Source organism: Narcine bancroftii, chromosome 2 (genome assembly GCF_036971445.1).
Source record: "Narcine bancroftii isolate sNarBan1 chromosome 2, sNarBan1.hap1, whole genome shotgun sequence".
Taxonomy (NCBI): Eukaryota; Metazoa; Chordata; class Chondrichthyes; order Torpediniformes; family Narcinidae; genus Narcine; species Narcine bancroftii.
In genome coordinates this window covers 85,520,470-85,547,890 of record NC_091470.1, presented here as the reverse complement: position 1 = coordinate 85,547,890, position 27,421 = coordinate 85,520,470, and the positions used below count along the sequence as shown (strand labels likewise).

Below are 27,421 nucleotides of genomic sequence, written 5' to 3'. Positions count from 1 at the left end.
GAGGAACTGCTTTTCCCAAAGGATAGTGAATCTATGGAATTCATTACCTATTGAAGCAGTGGAGTCTAGCTCAGTAAATATATTTAAGACAAGTTTGGATAGATTTTTACATATTAGGGTAATTAAAGGATCCGGGGAAAAGGCAGGAAGGTGGAGATGAGCCTATCTTCAGCTCAGCCATGATCACATTGAATGGCAGAGCAGGCTCAACAGGTTGATGGCCTATTCCTGCTCCCATTTCTTAAGACACTGTGGTCACGGGTCAAAATAATTGGCGTGAATCCTTTTGATGATGATACTTTAGTGTATATATTTTGACCATAATACATGTATACAGTAATTAAAAACAGTTGCGCATTTGTTTTGTGTGAAGTCTTTCCAACTCCTGAGCGTAACTCAATTCACGTTTGGTCCTCCATACAAATCCTGCTCTCATAGAGGCTGGGATCTTGCAGTGCACAGTTCCAGTCCAACACCACAGTCAATACCACCCACTTCTCGATGGGCAAACCAGTCTGCGAGATTTCCTCAGGACCCAAAGCACAGGTCCTTGTTTTGGTTTCTTTCCCTCAAGCCCCATGGCACCTCTTTCACTCAAGAACCCGAACCGGGGTCTGTTGGGAACAAAAGCTAAACGTTGACGAACAGTCTGCACTGTGGAGCAGAGGCTCGAGCGTTTGCTCGCAAGCTGAGGACATTAGTCAGGGGCTGGGGTGAATTAACTGGCTGAAGAAGGTTGGAGCTTTTCTCTTGAGGATCGGATTAAAGATAGAGTCAGTAGTCTGGTTTCAGCCTGTGCAACGAAATGTCTGCCCTGCTCAGGTTGCTGAGGGTCTTCTTGATGCGGAGAGCTGACAGCCTGGCGCACGGGCTGTGAGACCAAGATTCCTTCATCAGTTTCGCCAGAGAGGACAGGATCTGGAATCAAACAAGGGAAAGTGAGCTGGTGGAGTGGTGCCAACCTCCCACCCCACTGTCGAGGGAAAAATGGGAAGAGTGTTGGAGGAGAGAATTCCCGGGCTTCTGCCACACACCCACAGAGTCGCTGAAGCTGCGAATATTTCCACGGGATTTTCCACCTGCTTCCATCCCACCCTCAGATTTGCTTGGGCTGTTTCCAACACCTCACCCCCTTTTCCAGACCTCTCTGTCAGGAGACAGGCCATCTGCTAACTTTTACCCCAAACCTGCCCACTCCCAAGGATGTTGAGACTACACGTCCTGCCTCCCCAATCCCTCCCCTTTATTTTTGAAAATGTTATTTTTCAATTTCTCCAAAACAGTATCACATCTGAAAAAAAACAATTCTTTTTAATATATTTCCACTTTCTTTTGGTATAATTTACTTCTCAGATACAAACACTATGTCAGTCTACTTACAATTTCCTTCCCTCCCCCAAAACTTTGAAAATTAAACAACTACTAAAGCAATTAAAGTAACAAACAGAAAAAATGGTAAAAAGAAAAAGAAAAATTCAGCATCACGCCAGTCTTTCTAATCTTCTTCCACTCTTTGAGGTGCTTCACTGCTGTTGACTTTATGTATTTTGTTAGCTTTTTAGAAATGTGGACTGTTGTTATAGCTGCGCACCAAAGTGCTCTAGATAAGGTTGCCATATTTTGGCAAAAGTATCGTACTTATTTCTTAAATTACATGTTATTTTCTCCATGGACACACAGTTGTACATCTCCGTGGTCCATCGAGTGATGAGCAGGGGGAGTCGGACTTCCAGGTGATCGCAATGCATTTTTATGCTACTATCAGGGCAATGTCTACAAATTTAGTTAATGATCTGCCCACAACCTCTAGGTTTCCCAATAAATAGAGCTCTGGGTCCAGCGGGAAGTGTGTTCCCATAATCCTAGTTAATATATTAGATAATTCCAACCAAAAAGGTCTCACCTTTATGCAGGTCTATGTGGAGTGCATAAAGGTATCAATTTCTAACCCACACCTGAAGCACATTTCCGATATCTCTGATTTTCCTTATGTAATTTTGTGGTGTGAGATATAATTGGTGTAAGAAATTATACTGTACCAATCTAAATCTGGCGTTGATCACCGATGTTACACTTTCCCTACATAGATCTGACCAACACTCTTCATCAGTCATTGTTCCCAAGTCCAACTCCCACCTCTCCCTCGATCTTTGCAGGTCCGGCTTTGGGCTCTCACTTTGAAGTACAAAGTACATTCTGGATATAAATTTGGGAGCGTCTCCCAGTTGAAGTACCCCTTCCACCTCATTCCCTTCAGGTGGGGTCATGGTGGGGGGGGGAGGAAACCAGCCCTTTATCCTGGTTCCTCCTTCTCCATCCCATCTCTCCTCCGGATGGGACTTCTCACCCCAGGGATCTAAAATGTGCACCTGAGAACAAAACATCACAGCACAATACAGGCTCTTTGGTCCATCATGTTGTGCTGACCTAGAAAACCTATTCCACAATCTTAACCTACCCAACCTCATATCCATAATTTTTCTTCCATCATGTACCTAAGTTTATTTTAAATGCCCCTCGTACACCAGCCTCCATCACGACCCCTGTCAATGCAATCCAGGCACCCACTGCTCTGTATAATAAAAATATACTTACTCCTGGCATCTCAAAATTTCCTCCCCTCATTTTGATATTTACTACTGTTGTCCTAGGGAAAAGGTACTGGCTGCCCACCCTTTTGATACCTCCCATAATCTTGAAGAGCTCGAAGTCACCTCTCCTCCTAGCTTTTTCCAAAAAGCCCTAGCTCTGTTAACTTTGTCTCATAAGACATGTTTTCCAATCTAGCCAACATCCTGGTCAATCCCCTTTGCACCCTCTCCAAAGCTTCTATATTTTTCTTGTAATAAGGTGATCACAACTGAACACTATGCCAAATGTGATCTTAGCAGTTTTACGGAGTTACATTACCTCTCAGCTGTTGAACTCAATCCCCCGACTGATCTTATAATGTGCAGCATACCATAATCCTTATTAACTACCACAGCCTTCTTCCAGAAGCATGGTTCCCCCCCACTGTGGTTTACCTGTGTCTCCTCCCATTTCCCACACCTCTGTTCTCCACCCCCCCCCCCCACACAGGCAAAACAGTCTCCTTTTGTCCTTATCCCTCATGTCACCAGCCTTTGCATCATCCTTCATCATCTCCACAGGCTCCAAAGTGCCTTCCCACCACTATTCACCTCTTCACCTCCCCACCCCTTCCTGGTTTCTGCAGGGACTTCTCTCTCTCCATAATCTCCCCACTTTGCTTATTCCTCCCCATCCCCTGGCACCTGGGAGGTGGAACACCCCTTCCTACATCCAGGGACTGAAACAGCCATGCCAGGTGAGATACATCTCACTGAGGCCTGCTGGGACTTTAGACTCCAATCTTTTTCCTCAGGGTACTCAAAGCTGCTGCGCAGGTTGATGGTGTTGTTAAGAAGGTGTATTGGCCTTCATTAACGATGAGATTGAGTACAAGAGCAATGAGATAATGTGGCAGCTATACAAGATCTTAGTTGGACCCACCTGGAATATTGTGTTCAGTTCTGGGCACCTCACTACAGGAAAGATGTGGATGTTGTAGAGAGCGTGCAGAGGAGACATACAAGGATGTTTCCTGGATTGTAGTGCACACCTTATGAGGATCATTTGAGTGAACTTGATCTTTTCCCCTTGGAGTAATGATGAGGGTGATGATTAAGATGCACAAGATGATGAGAGGCATTGATCATGCGGATGACTTTATCCCCAGAGCTGAAATAGCTAGCACAGGGGGGCAGAGTTTTAATGTAAGTTCAGGGGGGAATGTAAGAGGTCAGTTCTTCACACTGGTGGGTGCATGGAATGCACTGCCCTCAATAGTGGTGGAGGCTGGAACAAAAGGGTCTTTTAAGAGGTACGTAGAATTGTGAAGAATGGAGGGTTATGCAGTGGGGAAATTCTCGGCAGTTCTCACAATATGTTAATGGGTCAGCACAACACTGTGGGCCAAAGGGCCTGTTTCTATGTTCCAAGTAACACCAGCAAATCGCTACCAGAATATTGGTCCCTCTTGTGCGGGTCCCACCTTCCCTGGAAGAGAGCCCAATGGTCCAACGATCAAAAGCCCTCTTTTCTGCACTGGACTCATACAACACATTTAATCATGTGGTCTCTTCATCCCTTCCCTCGCTGCTGAGTGGAGTGGGGAGCAGATCTATTGCCCTGATCACTACCATGATGCCCTACAGAGACAATACCACCTCCAATACCATCGCCCCATTTCCCCCTCTGTCACGTCACCCAGCTCAACTTCAGTTTCAGTCCCCCTGCCACTGAAACTCTGCCCAGCTTTTGTCCCATCTGGATGTGTCCCTTCCAATGCCGCTCGAGGTCCCTCACTCTTCAATGCCACAAATTGATCTCAAACTCTCCTGCTCACCCCTGGCCAGGTGATCCCCTTCTGCCCTGATTTAGAAACTCACCTTCTTATCTCCCCCAAGCTTCTCCTCTCTATCTCTGGAGATTTCTGGGGCCCTGGACCCCTTCCATCTCCTATCAAAGCTCCCATTCCATCTTTGACAGCTGTGCCTTCAGCTATGTGACTCCAGGTTCTGGATTTTGCTCCAACCCTCTGCTGATGGGTCTTCTCCTCAAGAGAAGAGACTTAGTTCACCTCTTTAACCTAGGGTTCAGCTATGGTATCGCATTATGTGATTCGGAGTCGCATCTACTTCAACAGCATGGAGGGCGGGCAGTCGGCATAGTGGTTGGCATAGGGAGTGTCGCAGACAGCTCGACATTATTACAGCACCATTTACCCTGGGTTCGAATCTGGCGCTGTCTATGAGGTGTTCGTACATTCTCTTGCCCCGAGTCCAAGTGCTCTGGTTTCCTCCCACCCTTCGACTGAACAGGATCAGTAGGTTAATTGGGTGTGTTTGGATGGCATGGATTCACAGGCTGGAAATTGTGTCTAAATGTAGAAAATGTAAACATTATTTTTTAAATGTAACAGAGTTATGAAACAACGTGTAATGTTTCATTACAAATGAAGCAGGTAAATGCAGGCCATTGTTGATGTCTGTGTGGGCATGTCAACAATTACATCATAGAATTGGCTATAATCCAGCTGAGGTCCAGGTCCTTCAGCCCATGGGGTCTGTATTAACCCGTCAGGCCCCTACTCACATCGATCCTACACCCATTCCATTTCTTTGCCCCCACATTCCCATCACTTGCCCTGGATTCTCTCCTTCACTCCAACACTGAGAGCAGATTCATAGCAGCTACCCCCCCCACCCCCATCGTTAACCCCCAAAGTCCCACCTTCAGGAGGGTGGGAGGGAACCAAAGCTCCCAGAGATAACCCACACAGGTCGCAGCGAGGCTCCTGATCTAAAACTAGTCGGGGAAAGGCAGGAAATGGAAATGGGGTGGTACCGGATCAGAAAACCATCGGGCAGGAATGTTGGGTCTCTGTCCATCTGTGCAGATCACTTTCCTCATGTCTTCAAAGCTGGGATCAGCAGGAACTGCATCATAAAATGGAGGTTTATACTCTTCCACAATACCTGCAAACAACACAACGAACAATTCAGGAGATTGTAGTCATATTTTAAACCAATGGCTGCTCCCATCCTGTGAACCATCAGCCAAGCACTGCCCCTTTGCCAGACATGAGTTCTGCATGGTGCCGTCTCAGGCAATGCAGCAGTGGTCACAAGAACCTTAAGACAAAGCATCCTGTATGCATGCCACACGGGGTAGGTCAGGAGAAACTGCAGAAGGTGGTGGCTGCAACTCAGAACATCACGCAAACCATCCTCTCTCCACCACTGACTCCACATTCATCTCATGCTGAGATGTGAAAAGCAGCAGCCTCTGCTATTTCCTTGGGGTGAGATTCACTTCTTTCTTGGAGAAGCCACTGCTCTTCACAGAACCATAGAACGCTACAGCACAGAAAACAGGCCATTTGGCCCCTCTGGTCTGTGCCGGCAATCATCTCTCTAAATCCCACTGACCTGCTTTCATACTATAACCCTCCAGGGCTTTCCCATCCATGTATCTATCCAATTTATTCTTAAAACACACGATCGAGCTCACATTCACCACATCAGATGGAATCTGTCTTAATTCTACACTCCAATTTTTTGTGCCCTGGTTCTAGTCTCACCTGCAAATGGAAACAACCTCCCTGCTTGGATCTAGTCTATTACATGAATAGCTTTGCATACTTCCAAGATTCCTTCTCTTCCCCACCCCCCCCCCCACCCCACCACCCAAACCATCTGTGGATGACTTGAAAGTGAGTGGTGTTGGAGGTTTGCCAAAGGTTATAGAGGGACATTGAAAGGAAGCAGAACTGGACTGAGAAATGACAGGTGGAGTTTAATCCAACAAAGTGTGAAATGGTTCATTTCGGTAGGTCAAATTTGAAGGCACATTACAATGTTAATGGGAGGTCTCTGAGCAGTGTGGACAAACTGAGAGATCTCAGTAAAAAAAAATACAAAATGCAGGAGAAGCTCAGCAGGTCAGTGTCCTTTATGTAGCAAAGGAAAAGATACAGAACCAACATTTCGGGCTTAAGCCCTTCCTTTATCAAGTTATGAGAGTCAGTATCCATAAAACACTCGAAGCTGCTGCACAGGATACAGTGTGATTAAGAAGACAGATGGTGTGTTGGCCTTCATTAACCGTGGGATCAAGTTCACGAGCCATGAGGCAATGTTACAGGTCCTCACTTGGAATATTGTGTTCAATTCTGGTTAACTCATTGCAGGAAAGGTGTAGATGCTGTAGAGAGCCTGGATTGGAATTTGATCTTTTGTTGTTGGGCCAACAGAGGGTGAGGGGTTACTTGATAGAGCTGTACAAGATTATAAGAGGCATTAATTATGTGGATGACAGGTTGTTTCCCCCCCCGCCCCCCCCCCCCCCACCCCGGTGCTGAAATGGCTAATATGAGGAGGCATAAATTTAAGGTACTTGGGAGTAAGTACAGGGGGGATGTAAGAGGTAGGTTTTTCACACAGAGTGGTGGGTGCATGGATTGCACTGTTGGCAATGGGTGGTGGAGGCAGGTTCAATAGGATCTATCAAGGGGCTATTATATAGGTTAACGGAACATAGAAAAAGAAAAATGGAAGGTTATGCAGTAGGCAAATCCCAGGCAGTAAGATTCAGTGCAAAGTAAACCTCTCACTCTCTCTCTCTCTCCTTTCCTCCAGCTCTCCATCCCACTCTCTCTCCATTCAAAGAGCTACCCTCTCCTGCTATCACCTCAGTATTTTTTTTTATCTTCAGGCTTCTCACCTATATCCACCTCTTACCTATTAGCTGGTATTCCTTCCCCTGCCCCTACCTCTCACCTCTCCTCCTCCCACTTTTTTATTCAGATGCCTGCCTGCTTTTTGTTCATACCTTGATGATGGGCTCCAGACCGAATCGTTGGTTATATCCCTTTGCTCCCTGTGGATGCTGCATGACCTGTTGAGTTTCTCCACCACTGCAGAATATTGTCAGTCAATAGTATGGGAAAAGCTTTTCAATCTGTTCTTTCCAGACCACTGAAAACAGGACTTGATTGTGCAGGAGAGAATTTGGAACATTGCTGAGTGGAAAAACCAAATATTTGCAAATCACCAACTTCTGCCATGGAGTCTGACTGTGCAGTCTGCTGGAGTACAATCGGCCTGCTGTGATCCAGAACTCTCTTCAAACCTCCCAAAGAGCAGGTGCTTTTTGTCAATTGTTGTGAAATCTGGGTCAAAATCCCAGGGGCTTTTGGATTTCAGGATCTTCAGTCCCGTTAAACTGATGACACATTTGAAAATCCTTCCGTTTTCCTCTGATCTTTGCTCCCTTTAACCATTGCCCAATATCACTCCCCAAGTCACTTCCCTCAAAGGTTAAACCACATATTGTTTGAAATGAACTGCACAAGAATCATTACCAGACAGAATTTGGCACTAAGCCACACATGGAGAATACCAGGGCCAATGAACAAGAGCAGCCGGTTCAAATTCAAATTCATTATCTGACTGTACATGTACAATCTGACAATAAAATGTTTCTCCAGGGCATAGTGTGTGCACTCTCTCTCTCTCTCTCTCCCTCCCCCCATTCTCTCTTGCACTATCTTGCCCTCTCTCACATTCGCACACTCCAGAGCACATAAATATCACATAGATGAAACAGAGTACATGACAGCATAGTTCAGGCACTTCAGCCCATGATGTTGTGCTGACCTGTACAAACCTACTCAATTACCTAAACCTTCCCTACCTCACACCCATTTAAAAAAAAATTTCTTGTATCCTTGTGCCAGTCTAAGAGTTTTTGTAAATGTTCTATAGTGAACCAGCCTCCACCACCACCCCTGGCAATGTTTTCCAGGCACCCACTACTCTCTGACATCTCTCCTAAACTTTCTTTTCTCTTCATCTTATACAGATGTCCTCTGGTATTTGCTACTGTTATCCCAGGAAAAAGGAGCTGGGTGTCCACCCTATCCATGCCTCTCATAATCTTGTAAACCTCTATTATGTCACCACTTGCCCTATCTCAACACGTTCTCCAATCCAGGCAACATCCTGGTCAATCTCCTGTACACCCTCTCCAAAACTTCAACATCCTACTTGTAATAAGGTGAGTAGAATTGAACAAAACCTCTAGTCTCTTCCAAAGCAACATAAAGCTCACAGTCTATCGGGGAAAAATGCGCCCTCCTGAATTTTATAAAGCAAGACTGAGAATGATGAGATGATGAGAAAAAATGTATTATATCTTTCCAAGTACCACAGAACAACTTGATCTTGGATGCACAAAACAATGAAATGGCACGACTATTTCCAGAAACTGTGATCCTAATAAACTCCTTCTTCTTACTCTTACTTTTCCAAGCTCCCTCAATAAGAAAACCCTGATAAGATTAGGGCACATGGACAGTCACTTCTGCCTTGTTTCTAATCTAAAGGATTAGATCCATGAGGCTCATTCCTCCACTTCTGTCCCAACCAAAGTGCTGACATGAGATTATACTGTTTTCAATGAATAACTCAGCTCTCAAATAAAGCACAAGATTAAGTAACTTTGAATGAATGGAGAGAGTCGATGACAGGACCCTATCAGTCACAACTGTGTGAAACTAGATTATCAGTTTCCTGGAGTCATGATTTTGGCAATTGGAGAGAGTCTGCTTCATATGTGAATTGTGGTTGGCGAAGTTCTCCACTTTAGTTATTTGTGGCATTCCCCAGAGAGACAGAGAATGTTACAACTGAGAAACAGGTCATGTGGCTCTAGAAGCCTGCATCAGCAATTTATCTCAAAGCAACGTTCTTCTGTCTCCTGGAGTAATGGAGTCAGAGACTTGCACAGCACAGAAACAGATTCATCTCCTCCATGCTGAGCCAGAGTCATGCAGAGTTCATAGGGAGCAAAGGGTCACCAACATTTCGGTCAAGGTCTCAGCAGAAAGAAGGCAGGTGCCTGAATAAAAAGGTGGGGGGAGGCAAGGAAGGAGGATGGAGCAGGAGAGGAGCACAGCTAAACAGGTAAAAGGTCATAGGTGGATAGAGGTGGAAGGGCAGAAGAGAAAAATGCTGAGATGTGATAGGGGAGGGAGCAGCTCAGATAGGAGAGAGAAGGGGTTGACTGTTCTGTATATTTGGATGTTCTATGATTATGTGTAATCATTATGTACTGTGAATTGCATGTCTGCCTGTCCCGCATCGGACTGGTCAGCCACAAACGAGCCTGCAGCTGACGTGGACTTTTTACCCCCTCCATAAATCTTCGTCCGCGAAGCCAAGCCAAAGAAAGAAAAAAAAAAAAGAATTGCATGTGCATGTGTGTGCACCACGGTCCAGAGAAACCACTGCGTCACCATGCTACCCACGTCAGCAGATCAGCCATGAGCTCAGCAGTGCCAGAATGGGCCAGATTGACTTCCAGCTATCCACAGCACTGAGTTCCACCCCATGCACACTTGGCAGCACTCACCACCGGTCACTGTCCTCCTGGCAATCTCCCACAGTACCAGTCCGAATGCCCAGATGTCCGTCCACTTGTATGATTCAAACTGGTCAGTGCGGATAGTCTCATCCAGGACCTCTGGAGCCATGTAGCGCTTGGTGCCTACTTTGGGGTTGTTTCCGATGTCGAGGAGGTCATTGTTCTGGGAGTGGATGACAGCCAATCCTGCAATGCAGTGAAGCAGAACATTACAATGATTAAGACAACAATCCATTGGACTGAGGCACAGATGTAGAGCATAGAAATCTACAGCAGAGTACAAGCCTTTGGGCCACAATGTTCTGCCACATAATAACATACTCAAACAACTGTCTAGAATTTCCCCACTGTATAATTCTGCATTTTTCTTCAGTTCCAGGTATCTATCTCATGGTGCCTTAAAAGATCCTATTTTACTTGCCTTTACCACTGTTTCCGGAAGTGCATTCTATGCACCCATCATTCTCTGTGTGAAGAACTTACTCTTAACTTCCCACTCACCCCCTCCTGTACTTAACCCGAAGCACCTTAAAACTACATCCCCTCGCGTTAGCCATTTCAGCCACAGGGAAAAGCCTCTGGCCATCCACGCAATCATCATCTTGTACACCTCGATCAAGTCACTCCTCATCCCCTGTCACTCCAAGGAGAAAAGACCAAGTTCACTCAACCTATCCTCATAAGGCATGCTCTCCTATCTGGGCACCATCCTTGTAAGTCTCCTCTGCATCTTTCCCGTAATATGGCTGCTTTGCCAGGTGTCCCCACCATCTCAGTGTGAAGGTGGACCAGGCTGCTGATGGCGGAGAGGGCGAGCTTCAGACATCCCTGCCCGCTGACTGTGCGGCCCTGCAGGTAGTCGTACAGTGAACCATCCTCGTGGTAGTGGGTGACCAGAACTGAGCACAGTATTCTAAATTAGATCTAACATAGCTGAAACATTATCTCATGGCTCTTGAACTTGGTGTCACAGTTAATGACAACCAACACACCATATGACACATCAGTTGACTATGCAACAATATAGGCACAGGGCTGAACCTCGCAGTGGAGAGCAGAATTTGGGCAGTGGGCCTGCTGTAGTAGGTCAGGCTCCCTGAAGAGGGGAGAAAATTTCACCCAGCAATCCTATACCTGACCATCATCCAGTCATTTCTGTTGGAAGATGAGTGTGCAAGTACGATTGTGGGTGCCAATGGAGTGCGTGCATGAGTGTGAGAGAGTGTGCCTGTGTGTTTGCTGGTGTGTGCTAGAACTAGAGTGGGTGGGACATTTGGACAGATCCAGGGATAAGGTGGGTTTAGAGGAATATGGGCCAAAAGCAGGAAGATGGGTCTAGTGTATGGGACACTTTGGTTGGCATGGGCATACTGGGCCGAAAGGCCTGTTCCCACAGGTGAATGAGTGTCTGACTGTCTGTGCGTGGATGTGTAAATTAAGTGCAAGGTTCTCAATACCTTAGGAGACAAGCTGTTGTTGGCACCACTGCATCCATCTTGCCCAAAAGTGAGAGAGAAAAGAAAGGGAACACAGGTGAGATGGAGTGAATGTCCTGTGGTGATGATCGTTAACAATTCCACGAGACAGGGAGCAGGACGGCTCTGAGAGTGTGAGTCAGGAGAGGCAGGGAGGTTAAAATCAGCGATGCCCATAAACTAGGGGGATATTTTCCTTGCTTTGTTGGGGATTGTGGGAACAGTGGGGCACCAAAAGCCATCCCGTAGGGCATCAGCCTGAAGCAGACCCCTCCTCGAGAACAGGTCTTATGAGTCCACTTTTACAGAGCTAGGGCTTTTCTCTGTTGGAGCGAAGTAGGATGAGGGGTGATTTAATAGAGGTATTCAAGGTTATGAGAGGCATAGATAGGGTGGACACCCAGCTCCTTTTCCTCAGAGCGACAGCAGTAAATACCAGAATGCATCTAGTTAAGGTGAGGGGAGGAAGGTTTAGTGGAGACATCAGGAGTAAGTTTATATACACAGTGAGTGGTGAGTACCTGGAATGCATTGCCCAGGTGGTGGTGGAGGCTGGTTCAATAAGGACATTTAAAAGACTCTTAGATAGGAGGAGAGCCACATCCTCGGGGATGAGAATATGTTGGTCACTGGGAAAGGACGCCATTGTCCCAGAGATAAAGGAATAGCGGTTGGGATGCGCAGCGCCAAGCGGAGAACGTCGAAGGGTGGAGAAACATGGCCTGCTTCCTGAGCCGATGGAGCGCGGATCCAGCAGAGTGATTGTTACCAAGGTCAGCGATGCAGCACTCCTCATTCCTCTTGACCAGAATGTTCCTGCTCTTCAGGTCCCGATGGGCAATGGCTGCTTTGCCAGGTGTCCCCACCATCTCAGTGTGAAGGTGGACCAGGCCGCTGATGGCGGAGAGGGCGAGCTTCAGACATCCCTGCCCGCTGACTGTGCGGCCCTGCAGGTAGTCGTACAGTGAACCATCCTCGTGGTAGTGGGTGATCAGCCACAGCTGGGTGCTCGAACCTCTCGACGTCATGTCGGAGGCAATGAACCCTGGGGAGGGAGGAGGCAAACACCAGTTGTCAGAATGGATTTGGCATTCCTGACCTTCTTGTCATGGATCATCTGAGCGTGTAAACTGGAGAAGGTGCAGAGGAGATTGACCAGGATGCTGCCAAGATTCAGGAGCCTGAGCTACGAGGAGAGATCTCAAAGGCTGGGGCTCTACTCCTGGAGTGCAGGAGGATTTAATTTTTAAAAAAAATTAACAGTACGGTTACAGGCACCTCCGGCCCATGAGACTAAATACACCAATTGACCTACAAATCCTGTATGTTTCGACGGGAGGGAGGAAACCGGAGCATCCAGATAAAATTCATGCAGGTCACGACAGGAGAAAATGTACAAACCCTTCATAGACTGCGGGGGATTTATACCCAGGTCACTGGTGCTATGCTAGCATCCCACTAACCGCGCTGCCCACAGAGTACAAGAACCTATCGATCATCGGAGAGATGTGGAGAAAGAGACTGGGAAAGAGGCATAAGATAAAAGTCAAGGGAAGAAGAAGAGAGCTGCACAGGACAAGAGCTGACTGAAGTAATTCTTGTGGGGTATTTTCAGGAAGTGTAAGAACTCTGGACAGTTTTTGATCTCTCAAGCTTGCCGCACAGGTTGGTAGGGTAGTGAAGAAGCCTTATGGTATGCTGGCCTTCTTTAGTTGGGAGATTGAGCTGAAGAGCTGAGAGATAATGTTACAGCTCTATAAAAGTCCGGTTAGACCACTTGGAATATTGTGTTCAGTTCTGATTAGCTCATTACAGGAATCATGGGGAAGTTTGGAGAGGATGCAGAGGAGATTGACCAGGACATTTCCTGGCTTGGAGAATGTGTCTTATGAGGCCACTTTCACAAAGCTAGGGCTTTTCTCTTTGTTGGAGCGAAGTAGGATGAGGGGTGACTTAATAGATGTATTCAAGATTATGGGAGGCATAGATAGGGTGGACACCTAGCACCATTTTCTCAGAGCCACAGCAGCAAATACCAGAATGCATCTGGTTAAGGTGAGGGGAGGAAGGTTTAGTGGAGACATCAGGGGTAAGTCTATATACACAGTGAGTGGTGAGTACCTGGAATGCATTGCCCAGGTGGTGGTAGAGGCTGGTTCAATGAGGACATTTAAAAGACTCTGAGATAGGCACATGGATGTAAGAAATATAGAGGCTTATGGGTGTTCATGGTTTAGATTATTGAATAGGTTTGAACAGGTCAGCACAACATGAGAGGCCGAAAGGCCTGTAGTGTGCTGTAATGTCCTATGGTGCACTGTGAGTTTGAAGGAACAAGCGATGTGGTTGCTGCAACCATCCCCTGGAAATTCTGCAGGACTCACCCAGAATATTATCATGCCTCAGTAAGACTGTGTTGTAGATCTCAGTCTCTCTAAACCAAGATTGTTCATCTCTCGAGGAGAAGATCTTGACGGCCACATTTTCTCCCTGCCACATGCCCCTCCATACTTCACCGTAGCGCCCTTTACCTAGGCAAAGGTAAATTCGGTTTAGAAGAGGGAATTGGAATCTTTCAGCAGTGCTGGAGCAGGGTGGAGATCCACTTTATGGTGTGGAAGCAAACTGTACACTTCGCTGTGACCGCTGCAGTAACTGGGACCTCCGAATGGCCAATCATTACAAATTTTTTTTAAATTTAAACAAATAGAGCACAGTAAAGGCCATTTTGACAAACGAGTCTATGCCACCCATTAAACTACACCCCCGGTACATTTTGAATGATGGGAGGAAACCAGAGCCCCCAGGGAAAACCCACGCAGACACAGGGAGAACGTACAAACTCCTTACAAACAGCATGGGATTTGAACCCCAGTCCTGAACGCTAGCACTGTAAAGGCATTGCACTAACCGCTACTCCAACCATGCTGTCCCCCATTCTCACACCAACATGTCTAACCATGGCCTCGTGCGCATAGAACATAGAATGCTGCAGCACAGTACAAACCCTTTGGCCCACAGTGGTGTGCTAACAGAAGAACTTACTCTACCAACTAGAATTTCCCTTCTGCATAACACTCCATTTTTCTCAATTCCATGTACCTATATTATTTAATAGTCTCTTAAAAATCCTATTGTGCCTGCCTCCCCCACTATTGCCATCAGTGCATTCCATGCCCCACAACTCACTGTGTAAAAAATTTCCCTCTTACTCCCATGTACTTACTTCCATGCCCCCTTCATGTTAGCCATGGTAAAAGGTGAGGGGAGAAAGGTTTAGTGGAGACATCAGGGGTAAGTTTATATACACAGTGAGTGGTGAGTACCTGGAATGCATTGCCCAGGTGGCGGTAGAGGCTGGTTCAATGAGGACATTTAAAAGACTCTTAGGTAGGCACATGGATGTAAGAAATATAGAGGCTTATGGGTGTCCGTGGTTTAGATTATTGAGTAGGTTTGAACAGGTCAGCACAACATGAGAGGCTGAAAGGCCTGTAGTGTGCTGTAATGTTCTAAGGTGCACTGTAAGGCAAAAGCCTCTGGCCATCCACAGGATAAATGCCTCATCATTCGCTCCCCACCCCCATCTGGGTTCCACTGTTCACATCTCCTCTTTACTAACTGCAGTATTTTTCCCCTCTTCCACCCCTCACCCACCGCCCACCCCCCCCCCCCACCTCCTCATAGTCTCCCCCTATACTTATCTTTCCATCTCACAAGCCTTTTATCGTATCACTTCTGGTATCCCTCCCCCACCTTTTACATGTAATTTTGCCCATTCTATATTTGTCTTAATAAAGTATCCCGACCCAAACCACTGACTGATCATTTCTCTCCTCACAGATGCTGACTGACCTGCCAAGTCCCTCCAGTAGATAAAGGGTCTCTAAGTCTAAATGTTGATGAATCATTTCTACATAATTCCTTGAAAATGGCTTCACAGGTGGACAGGGTTATAAAGAGAGTTTTTGGCAAATTGGCCTTCATAAATCAAAGTATTGAGTATAGGAGTTCAGAAGTTATGGTAAAGTTGTATAGGACATTTGTTAGGCCAAATCTGGAGAATGGTCTGCAGTTTTGGTCACCTACTACAGGAAGGTTATCAATAAGATAGAAAGAGTGCAGAGAAGATTTACTAGGATGTTACCCGGACTTCAAGAACTGGGAAAGGTTAAACAGGTTAGGACTTTACTCCCTGAAGTGTAGAAGAATGAGGGGACATTTGATAGAGGTATTTAAAATTATGAGGGGGATAGACAGAGTAAATGTAGGTAGGCTTTTATCACTGAGGGTAGGTGAGATACAAACCAAAGGACATGGGTTAAAAGTGAAAGAGGAAAGTTTAGGGGGGAATATGAGGGGAACTTCTTCACATAGAGTGGTGGGAGTATGGAACAAGCTTCCAGCTGAAGTAGTGAATGTGGGCTCAATTTTAACATTTAAGAAGGATTTGGACAGGTCCATGGATGGAGAGAAATGGAGGGATATGGACTGGGTGCAGGTCAGTGAGACTAGGCAAAAAAGTGGTTCAGCACAGACTAGAAGGGCCAAAGAGCCCTGTTTCTGTGCTCTAATGTTCTCTGGTTCTACCCCACAGACCCAGACTGACCCACTGAACCCCACTAGCAGTTCTGTGTCTGCTCAAGGTTCCAGCATCTGCAACTTCCACGATGGTTTGTTGCCCAACTCCCTTGTGTCGATGTGTTGCAACATTTCATTCAACCCTTTTCTCTTCCTGGCAAGGAGAACATGGGCCTCATTTATCAGCATTGTGCAGGAACGAGGTGACAAGAGGACACATGAAGAGGCTTTCACTGACCTACGCATTCTACGAGTGTGATCTGCCTGGCCACTGTTCTCTGAACAAGAAAAGGAAGACCAGAGCCACTCCCAGAGGTGTAGGAATGATCCAACAGCTCCTAAGGTAAGAAACAAACAGTCACTTGTTAGCTAAAAAAAGGAGTTGCTCATTTCTGAGCAGGAATTCACAAGCAAGAAACATGCCCAAGTGTGATACAATCGTGTAGCCACACAGAAAGAGCCTAATGTACCTTCTCACTCCTCGTTAGGAGTCAGAAAAAGTTTGCCGAGGGTTCTTCACCAGCAGCTACATTCTGAATATAGCTGGAAGAACTCGTGAGGATCATATCCAATCTTTCACTCATCTGCTCTCTCTCATGTTGTTGAGAAGGCATTCAGTGTATTGGCCTTCGTTAACCGTGGGATTGAGTGACTTTGGTTAAACCCCACTTGGAATATTGTGTTCAGTTCTGGTCCAATCATTATAGAAAAGATGTGGATGCTATAGAGAGGGTCCATCTATCATTTTATCTATTTACAACGTGATAGAAGATGATTCTGACCATTAAAACACAAGCCACCCAATTAGACCGAATTAACCTTGGATATTTTTGAAGGGTGGGAGGATCACCCAGGGAAACCCATACAGTTCACAGGGAGAATGTACAAACTCCTTACATACAGCGTCAGATTTAAACCCAAGTCACTGGCATTGAAATAGCTTCTCGTCAAGCATTATGCTAACTATGCCACACTGTGATGTGTACACCACAGTCGAGTAACCATGGTTACTCGCTGATCAGGATGTAACGTCCCAGTGAAACCGCCATGCACAACTTAGATAAGGAGGATTTATTTTTCAAATGTAGGGATACAGCACAGAAAGAGGCTCTTCCAGCCCACAAGACCACCCCGCCCAAATACACCTGTGTGACCAATTAACCTAATAACCCCAAGTGTGTTTAGAACATGGGAGAAAACCGGAGCACCTAGCAAAAACTTGTGGACATGGGACAGAGAATGTGCAAACTCCTCACAGACAACGCTTGATTTGAACCTGGGTCATTGGCGCTGTAGTAGCACTGTGTTCACTGCTCTCACAGGAGGAGCGGAAATAATAAAAAAGTTAATGTGATCAGCAAATTACAATCTGCAGGTCATCACAGCCCAGGTAGTGACAGAGGCTGTTGGACTAAATGAGTGGTGAGTCTGCTGCAGGGTATGGGGAATCATATTGCTTTGTAAATGAGTCATGAGAATGTGACATCAGATGCTAGCAGTTTCTCTTCCTATTCTTTTTTTAAAATTTTTTATTTTTCACACTATAAACCACATTGATCAAGATACATACATTTTCCTTTTCAAATATATAGTGTTGTTTTCTCCTCCCCCTCCCTCTTCCCATCCCACCCCCCCTACCTCCCCTCCCATTCATTTAAAGTTCAGAATCTAAGATACATTAAACCCGTCAAACAATGTTGTCACTCAATAAAAACAAACAAGAATTTCCACTGAGTCAATTCTTTTCATTCCCTTCTCCTTCTGTCATTTTAGGTGGTAGATGTCCCCGGTAGGTTTTCTCTATTGTGTTTCATGTATGGCTCCCATATTTGTTCAAATATTGTAATATTATTTCTTAAATTATGCTATTTTTTCTAATGGAATACATTTATTCATTTCTATATACCATTGTTGTATTCTCAAGTTATCTTCTAATTTCCAGGCTGACACAATACATTTTTTTGCCTCAGCTAGGGCTATCCTAACAAATCTTTTTTGTGCACCATCCAAATCAAGTCCAAATTCTTTGTTTTTTATGTTACTTAGGAGGAAGATCTCTGGGTTTTTTGGTATATTGCTTTTTGTGATTTTATTTAATATCTGGTTTAGATCTTCCCAAAATTTTTTCACTTTCTCACATATCCAGATTGCGTGAATTGTTGTTCCCATTTCCTTTTTACAGCGAAAACATCTGTCAGATACTGTTGGGTCCCATTTATTTAACTTTTGAGGTGTAATGTATAGCCTGTGTATCCAGTTATATTGTATCATACGTAACCTCATATTTATTGTATTTCTCATAGTTCCTGAGCATAACTTCTTCCATGTTTCATTCTTTATCTTTATGTTTAGATCTTGTTCCCATTTTTGTTTAGTTTTACTATTTGTTTCCTCGTTCTCCTTTTCTTATAGTTTAATATACATGTTTGTTATAAATTTTTTGATTATCATTGTGTCTGTAATCACATATTCAAAATTACTTCCCTCTGGTAAACTCAGACTGCTTCCCAATTTGTCCTTCAAGTAGGATTTCAGTTGGTAGTATGCCAACACTGTATCGTGAGTTATATTATATTTATCCTTCATTTGTTCAAAGGATAATAATCTATTTCCTGAAAAGCAATTTTCTATTCTTTTGATCCCTTTTTTCTCCCATTCTCTAAAGGAAAGGTTATCTATTGTAAAAGGGATTAGCTGATTTTGCGTCAGTATTAGTTTTGGTAGTTGGTAATTTGTTTTATTCCTTTCTACATGAATCTTCTTCCAAATATTGAGCAGATGATGTAATACTGGAGAATTCCTACGTTGCACCAATTTTTCATCCCATTTATATAATATATGTTCGGGTATCTTCTCCCCTATTTTATCTAGTTCTAATCTAGTCCAATCTGGCTTTTCCCTTGTTAGATAAAAATCTGATAGGTATCTTAATTGTGCGGCTCTATAATAATTTTTAAAGTATGGCAGTTGTAAGCCTCCATTTTTATACCATTCTGTTAATTTATCTAGTGCTATCCTCGGTTTCCCCCCTTTCCATAAAAATTTCCTTATTATTTTCTTTAACTCCTTGACGAATTTCTCCGTCAAGTATATTGGCAATGCCTGAAATAGTTATTGTATCCTTGGGAAAATGTTCATTTTAATACAGTTTATCCTTCCTATTAGTGTTAGTGGTAAGTCTTTCCAATGCTCTAAGTCGTCCTGTAATATTTTCATTAGTGGATAATAATTGAGTTTATTTCGATGGCCGAGGTTTTTATTTATTTGTATACCTAGGTATTGTATTGCTTGCATTTGCCATCTGAATGGTGATCCTTTCTTAAATTTTGAGAAATCCGCATTATTCATTGGCATTGCTTCACTTTTATTTGCGTTAATTTTGTATCCCGACACTTCTCCATATTCCTTCAATTTCTTATGTAATTCTTTTATTGATATTTCTGGTTCTGTTAAGTATACTATAACGTCATCTGCAAATAAACTGATTTTATATTCCTTGTCTTTTATTTTTATCCCTTTTATTTTATTTTCTGTTCTTATCAGTTCTGCTAGTGGTTCTATGGCTAACGCGAACAATAAGGGCGATAGTGGGCATCCCTGCCTTGTTGATCTGCTTAATTTAAATTGTTTTGATATATATCCATTTACTGTCACTTTCGCCAATGGCTCCTTATATAATGCTTTAATCCAATTAATATATTTCTCTGGTAAACTGAATTTTTGTAGTACTTTGAATAAATAATTCCATTCTACTCTGTCAAAGGCCTTCTCTGCGTCTAAAGCCACCGCTACTGTTGGAGCTTTATTTCCTTCTACTGCATGAATTAAGTTAATAAATTTACAAATATTGTCTGTTGTTCGTCTTTTTTTAATAAATCCAGTTTGGTCTAGATTAACTATTTTTGGTACATAGCCGGCTAATCTGTTTGCTAATAGTTTAGCTATTATCTTATAATCTGTGTTAAGTAAAGATATTGATCTATATGACGCTGGTGCGAGTGGATCTTTCCCTGTCTTTGGTATTACTGTAATTATTGCTGTTTTGCATGAATCTGGTAAGATTTGTGTTTTATCAATCTGATTGATTACTTCCAGGAGGGGAGGAATTAATAAATCTTTAAATGTTTTATAGAATTCTCTTGGGAATCCATCCTCTCCTGGTGTTTTATTATTCGGTAGTTTTTTTATTATCTCTTGTATTTCTACTATTTCAAATAGTTCTGTTAATTTATTTTGTTCCTCTATTTGTAATTTTGGTAGTTCAATTTTAGTTAAAAATTCATCTATTTTGTCTTCTTTCCCTTCGTTTTGAGTTTGGTATAATTGTTCGTAGAATTCTCTGAAGTTTTCATTAATCTCCGTTGGATTATATGTGATTTGTTTGTCTTTTTTCCTTGATGCCAATACCATTCTCTTAGTTTGTTCTGTCTTAAGCTGCCATGCTAGAATTTTGTGCGTTTTTTCCCCTAGTTCATAATATTTCTGTTTTGTCTTCATTATGATCTTCTCCACCTTATATGTTTGTAGTGTTTCATATTTTATTTTTTTATCTGCCAATTCTCTTCTTTAAGTTGTGTCTTCCTTTTTCTATATTTACTATTTCCCTTTCCAACTGCTCTGTTTCCTGATTATAGTCCTTCTTCATCTTGGTTACATAACTTATTATTTGCCCTCTAATGAATGCTTTCATTGCATCCCATAGTATAAACTTATCTTTCACTGATTCCGTATTTATTTCAAAGTACATTTTAATTTGTCTTTCAATGAATTCTCTAAAATCCTGCCTTTTAAGTAGCATGGAGTTTAATCTCCATCTATACATTCTTGGAGGGATGTCCTCTAACTCTATTGTCAATATCAAGGGTGAATGGTCCGATAATATTCTAGGTTTATGTTCTGTTTTTCTTACTCTATCTTGCATACGAGCTGATAACAAAAATGGGTCTATTCTTGATTATGTTTTATGTCTACCCGAGTAATATGAATATTCCTTTTCCTTTGGGTGTTGTTTCCTCCATATATCCAAAATTTGCATTTCTTGCATCGATTTAATTATAAATTTGGTTACTTTGTTCTTTCTGTTAATTTTTTTCCCAGTTTTATCCATATTTGAATCCAAATTAAGGTTGAAATCCCCTCCTATTAGTATGTTCCCTTGCGTATCTGCTATCTTCAAAAAAATATCTTGCATAAACTTTTGATCTTCTTCATTAGGTGAATATAAATTGAGTAGATTCCAAAACTCCGAATATATCTGACATTTTATCATTACATATCTCCCTGCTGGATCTATTATTTCCTCTTCTATTTTAATTGGCACATTTTTACTGATTAATATAGCTACTCCTCTTGCTTTTGAATTATATGACGCTGCTGTTACATGTCCTACCCAATCTCTCTTTAATTTCTTGTGCTCCAATTCAGTTAAATGTGTTTCTTGCACAAATGCTATATCAATTTTTTCTTTTTTCAGTAAATTTAGCAGTTTCTTCCTTTTGATTTGGTTATGTATTCCGTTAATATTTAAAGTCATATAGTTCAACGTAGCCATTTCATGCTTTGTTTATCTTTCATTTCCGTTTCCTCATCATCACCTTTCCTTCTTATCCATTTCTGCTTTCTTGTTTTGAACACTTTATAAGACATTTCTAAAACATCAAACATTTCCCTTATTCTCCTATCTAAAATTTCTTTAACCTCACTATCCCCTCCCCTTCCTGAGTTGCCCTTTATCCCTTTGTCGGGCAACCACATCTCCCCTCTCCATTTGGATTTGCGAATTCACTCGCAAGCGTCAGCTGATTTCACAGTGACCGTAACTCCTCCCCACCCAGCCCCCCCCAGAAAAGATTCTAATTTTCATATATAACAAAGGTCACTCTCTTAATTCCCTCCTTACTTCTTCTCTTCCCTTTCTTTCCCTTATTAATTCTTAACTATACTCTATATATTTTCCTTTAAATACAGATACACTCATGTACACACATATATACATACACACACACACATATATATATATTTATATATATATATATATATATATATATACACCTATACACACATACATATAGTTCATGGTCATTTTTTGCTCTCGTTACATGTCTTCATCTCTCTGTCTGTTTTGTAGTTGTTCTGCAAATTTTCGTGCTTCCTCCAGATCCGAGAATAGACTGTTTTGCTGCCCTGGAATAACTATTTTAAGTACCACTGGGTACTTCAGCATAAATTTATATCCTTTTTTCCATAGGATCACTTTTGCTGTATTAAACTCCTTTCTCTTCTTCAGGAGTTCAAAACTTATGTCTGGATAGAAAAAAATTTTTTGACCTTTGTATTCCAGTGGCTTTTTGTCTTCTCTTATTTTCTTCATTGCTTTCTCCAATATATTTTCTCTTGTTGTATATCTTAGGAATTTTACTAAAATGGATCTTGGTTTTTGTTATGGCTGTGGTTTAGGGGCTAATGTTCTATGTGCCCTTTCTATTTCCATTTCTTCCTGTAATTCTGGTCTTCCTCGGACCCTGGGGATCCAATCTTTTATAAATTCTCTCATATTCTTGCCTTCTTCATCTTTCTTAAGGCCCACTATCTTTATATTATTAACTTTTTTATTAGATTCTTCTATTTTCTCTTTTAAGTCCTCTACTTCCATTTCTACAGCCGTTTCTCGTTCTTCCACCTTGTCCACTCTTTTTCCTATATCTGACATGACCATCTCTAATCTATTCATTTTTTCTTCTGTACTTTTAATTCTTCTTTTTATTTCACTAATTTCTTGTGATTGCCATTCTTTTACTGATTCCATATATTCTTTAAAAAAAATATATCCATTGTCTTGCCTTTCCCTTCTTCTTCCATTTCTCTGTGTTCTTCTTCTTCTTCTTCCTCTGGGTTGGTCATCTGTTGTTTCCTTGATTTCTTTTTACTCTCTTCTTTCTTGTTCTCGTTGTTTTCTATGTTCTCTTCTTGCTGCTGTGCTGTGGCTGTCATTCTCAGCTGTGGAGATCGAGTCCTCAGCTGGTCCCCCCTCCCGTCAGTGTTTTTTTTGTCTTGCGCATCGCGCATGCGCAACTCCTCGTGCATGCGCGGTTGCGCACTTTTGCTTGGCTCTGCGAGCCATTTTTATAGTCCCAAGCTCGGGACTTCGATTGACCTGAGGGAGCGGGCTTCTCTCTCCACAGCGGGCCTCCTCGGACAGGTAAGGCCTTCACCTTCTTCTTCCAATGTCTTTTCTTCTTCTCTTCTTCCCGTTGCTTTCGACTTTTCTTTCTTCGCTGCCATTTTCTTCCCACCTTTACTTTCACTTTATTTTAATTTTTGTGTTTGCGCCTTTGTGTTTTCTGTGTTTTTTTTAAACTTTTCCGGAGAGGGCTGGAGTTCCCCGACCGGCCACTACTCCATCACGTGACTCCTCTCTCTTCCTATTCCAGAACATTCTATTCCACTTCTGTTTGTACCCTTCATCAGCCGACTGGGCGACTGCTGCAATAGACATTCATGCAATTGCATCTAATTTCACCCTGCACTAAGTCAGAGATGGGATTTTCCACTCCCTTCACATCTTGTGACTTGAATACTGGAGACCATTTCGTCTAGCACGTTCACTCTGTCCACAGTGGGTCCTCTCAATGGCCAACGATTTTAATTCCACACCCCATCCCCACAATGACATGTCTGTCCATGGCATCATAACTACCAAACTAAGGGCACTCACTAATTAGAGGAACAATACCTAATAGTATGTCTGGCCACTCTCTAACCAGAGAGTTTTAATGTTGACTGCTCCAGTTTCTGTTAAAGCCCTCCACCAAGATTCTCTCTTTTTTAACTGTTTAAATGTTATATTTAGATGCACAGCACCGTAACAGGCCAGGGCCCCACAAGTCCGTGCCGCCCAATTTACACCCCATTAACCTACACCCCTATACGTTTTTCAAGGGTGGAAGGAAACTAGAGCCCCCAGCGAAAACTCATGCATACACTGGGAGAACCTACAAAATCCTTACAGACAGCACGGGATTCGAACCCAGGTCTGGTCCACTGTAAAGGCGTTGCGCTAATCACCACACTGTGCCGCCTTCCCTCTGTCTCCCTTCCTCCACTCTCCTCCCCTGCCCCTTCCTCCCTCCTCTACCTTCCTCCTCTTCTCAGCTTCCCTGCTCCTTCCTCCCTCCCCTCCTCACCCCATCTTCCCTTTCCTCTTCTCCCCCTCCTTTTCCTCTCTCCTCTTCTCCCCTGCCCTTCCTCCTCCACTCTCCTCCCCTTCCCCTTCCTCACTCCTTCACTCTCCTTCCCTGCCCCTTCCTCCCTCCTCTGCCTTCCTCCCCTGCCCCTTCCTCCCTCCCCTCCTCACCCCACACTCCCTTTCCTCTTCTCCCCCTCCATTTCCTCCCTCCCCTCCTCTCTTCCCTCCCCCCACCCCTTTTTATTTAGGTGCCTATCTTTTCCTGCTCATACCTTGATGAAGGGCTCCAGCCCCAAACATCGGTGACCCTTTATTCCCTGTGGACACTGTTTCTCCACCACACTTATCATTAACAACTCTAGTTTCATTCCCATGAAGCATAAACTCCACCGAGTCCCGCTGAATGTGAAGAATGGAAAACTTACGCCAATGGTGTTGTCTCCCAGCTCGGTTATCGTCAACATGTCTACCATGTTGAACTCTTCATCCCTCTTCAAAAACAGCACCTTCATGATTTTACAGAGCCTCTGGTGGAATAGGAGCAAGAGGGTGATAAGAACGCTCAACACCGCCACTGACACCATCATCTCAACCAAGGGAGCGAAGGTATTGGTTGGTCCTGGAAAGATGATCAGAAAGTGTCAACCTCATCATCGATTAGGAAACACACACGACAGCGTGGGGTCAGGAGGAGAGCAATCAGCACCCCCACCTGCCCACCCTGCCCAGAATTCAGCACATCAAATCCCTCCACCCACCTATGCCATTCAAAAACAGGAAACAGAGGAGCAGGAGCCAACTGTTTGGCTCTCCAATCTGCTCCGATGGGCCTATCAGCATCAGTGGGAGAACCGAAACGTTGATCATCGATGCAAGTTCCTTCAGGTTCCGGCATCTGCAGTCTCTCCTGCGCCCCCCCCCCCCCCCCCCCCCCATGGTTGATCTGACCTTTGGTCTTGACCCTATTTTGTGCTTGTTCCCCATCACACTTCCCCGTTCCACATCTACAACACATAATTCCCTTGGCTGGGAACAAGCGATCAACCTTCAGTCTGACATTAGCAATGATCCACCAGCCTCAAAAAACACTTGGGGAGTGAGGTCTAGAAATTCTCAATCCTCAAGTCACATTCAAGTTGAAGCTTATGTACCAATAGAATATAGCACAGTACAGGTCCTTCGTCCCACAGTATTGTGCTAGCCTAGTGACCTACTATACCAAGTGCCTAGAATTTACCCACTGCATAACCCTAGATTTTTCCCAATTCCATGTACTTATCTTATAGTCTCTTAAAAGATTCTGTTATACCTACCTTTACTGCCATTGCCAGCAGCGTATTCCATCCACCCACCACTCTCTGTGTGAAAAATTAACCTCTTACATCCCTCCAATACTAACTCCCACTTTATAACTACACCCACTGATGTTATTCACTTCAGACCTGGTGAAAAAGCCTCTGGGCACCCTCACAATCAACACCTTTCATCGTCTTGTATCATCAGCCCAGGTGAAAAAGCCTCTGGCCGCCCACACAATCAACACCTCTCACGTCTTTTTTCATTCTGTTAGGTCATCGCTCATCCTCCATTGCTCCAAGGAGAAAAGTTCAACTTCCCTCAACCTATCTCATAAGGCAAGCTCTCCAATCCAGGCAGCATCCTTGTAAATCTCCTCCGCACCCTCTCCATAGCATCCACATCTTTCCTATAGTGAGCTGACCAAAAATGAACACAATATTCCAAGTGAGGTCTAACCAAGGTCTATAACATTACCTAACAGCTTTTGTACATGATCTTAGAGTCAATGAAGACCAACACACCTCCACCTCTTACAAACATGCATCTGTGCAACAGCTTTAGAGTCCTATGGACATGGACACCAAGATCTCTCAGTTTGTCCACACTGCTCAGAGACCTCCCATTAACATTGTTGCAATTATAGAGGTTGCTGTGGCAGCAGATCCATTTGAAATCTTGTACAGAGTACAATAGGCAAGACTCAGTGCCAAAGTACAGAAGTTACAGCGAGAGATCACTTGGGACAGAGCAAAGGCAACATAATTTTACTATTATGTGGGTCATTCAGGAGTCTGACAACGGCAGGAAAGAAACTGTCCTTGAATCTGGTTGTGCGTGATCTCACATTCATGAAACTTCCTGATGGGACATGGAGACAAGAATGTGGCTTGGTTGGGATGAGTCTTTTCTGAGGCAGCGGAGGTCGTGAATGGAGTTGATGGCGAGGAGGAGGGTGTTATGAAGTGTAGACGGATTTGACGAAGGGGAAGAGGTTCCGTGTGATGGTCTAAACCACGCTCACAACTCTGCAGTTTTGTGCAGCTTTGGCTGGAGCACTTCCCATCCCACGCATTGATTCTCCCCGACAGGATGCTTTCAGTGGTGCATCTGGAGAAGTTTTTGAGGGATGGTGGTGACATTCTGAATTTCCTCAGACTTCTGAGGAAGTAGAGGTGCTGGTGCATCTGTGTGAAGTCCTTCTTCCTGCCACCAGACCTCTGTGATCCACCTCTAGTTTTGTGATTCCTTCTTTGGGATGCCCTCACATAATGAACCATCAACTACTTGCCCACAAGCCCTGCACAATCTTATGCACCTCACGATGTTTTAAACCTGATCTCCTGGCCTCCCCAGAACAAGATCCCTTGCTCCAAATCAAATACGATTATGAAGGAAGATACCAAGGCCTATTTTATGTAATATTCAATTCCTGCAGAATCTTATCGGTGAAGGAGCAATTATTGACTTTGTAAGATCTAGAAAAATCTCATTCAAGGGAAATCAAAGAGAGACGACACTTGGAGTACTTTGGTGCAGTTCTGGTCACTCAGCTCCAGACAGGACATCAATAAATTGGAAAGGGTGCAGAGGAGATTCACCAGCATGTTGGTTAATCTGGATGGGTTGTGTGACAGGGAGGGTGATCCATAGCTGGAAAGAGCTGCCAGAGGAAGCTGTAAAGCTGGCACAATAACAATAACCATTTTGGTCAGCATAGACTAGTTGGGCCGAAGGGCCTGTTCTATGCTTCTATGTCTTGAAAATGTATTGCAAGTGATTATGAGGCGGTGGAAAAGTTGAATATCAAGGCATTCTTGTTGTGAAAGATTTTAAATAGTTCCCTCAGTTAAAGATGAAGACCAGGTGACCTCAAGAAGTAGGATCAGAATTC

General features: G+C 43.7%; 2 protein-coding genes across 9 annotated transcripts in view; one reads left to right on the top strand and one right to left on the bottom strand.

Moving 5' to 3' along the window:
• Window positions 1–284: 284 nt before the first annotated feature.
• LOC138753857 (activin receptor type-1-like) overlaps window positions 285–27,421 on the bottom strand; it is a 70,921-nt gene continuing 43,784 nt past the window's right edge. For 7 of the 8 annotated variants that reach the window (XM_069917354.1, XM_069917358.1, XM_069917356.1 and 4 more), the window contains 7 exons: window positions 24,657–24,850; window positions 16,285–16,384; window positions 13,850–13,996; window positions 12,235–12,510; window positions 9,979–10,176; window positions 5,410–5,540; window positions 285–918 (listed from right to left, as the gene is read on the bottom strand). In XM_069917354.1, the coding sequence (XP_069773455.1) occupies window positions 775–918; window positions 5,410–5,540; window positions 9,979–10,176; window positions 12,235–12,510; window positions 13,850–13,996; window positions 16,285–16,384; window positions 24,657–24,850 (1,190 nt within the window). In that variant the 3' untranslated portion in view covers window positions 285–774. Of the gene's footprint in view, window positions 919–4,787; window positions 4,943–5,409; window positions 5,541–9,978; window positions 10,177–12,234; window positions 12,511–13,849; window positions 13,997–16,284; window positions 16,385–24,656; window positions 24,851–27,421 lie in introns of all 8 variants that reach the window. The other variant, XR_011351462.1, reaches the window with a different exon arrangement.
• LOC138752893 (BRD4-interacting chromatin-remodeling complex-associated protein-like) overlaps window positions 16,073–27,421 on the top strand; it is a 111,957-nt gene continuing 100,608 nt past the window's right edge. The window contains exon 1 of the mRNA XM_069915505.1: window positions 16,073–16,389. The gene's annotated coding sequence lies outside the window, so the exon portion shown is untranslated. The remainder of the gene's footprint in view (window positions 16,390–27,421) is intronic.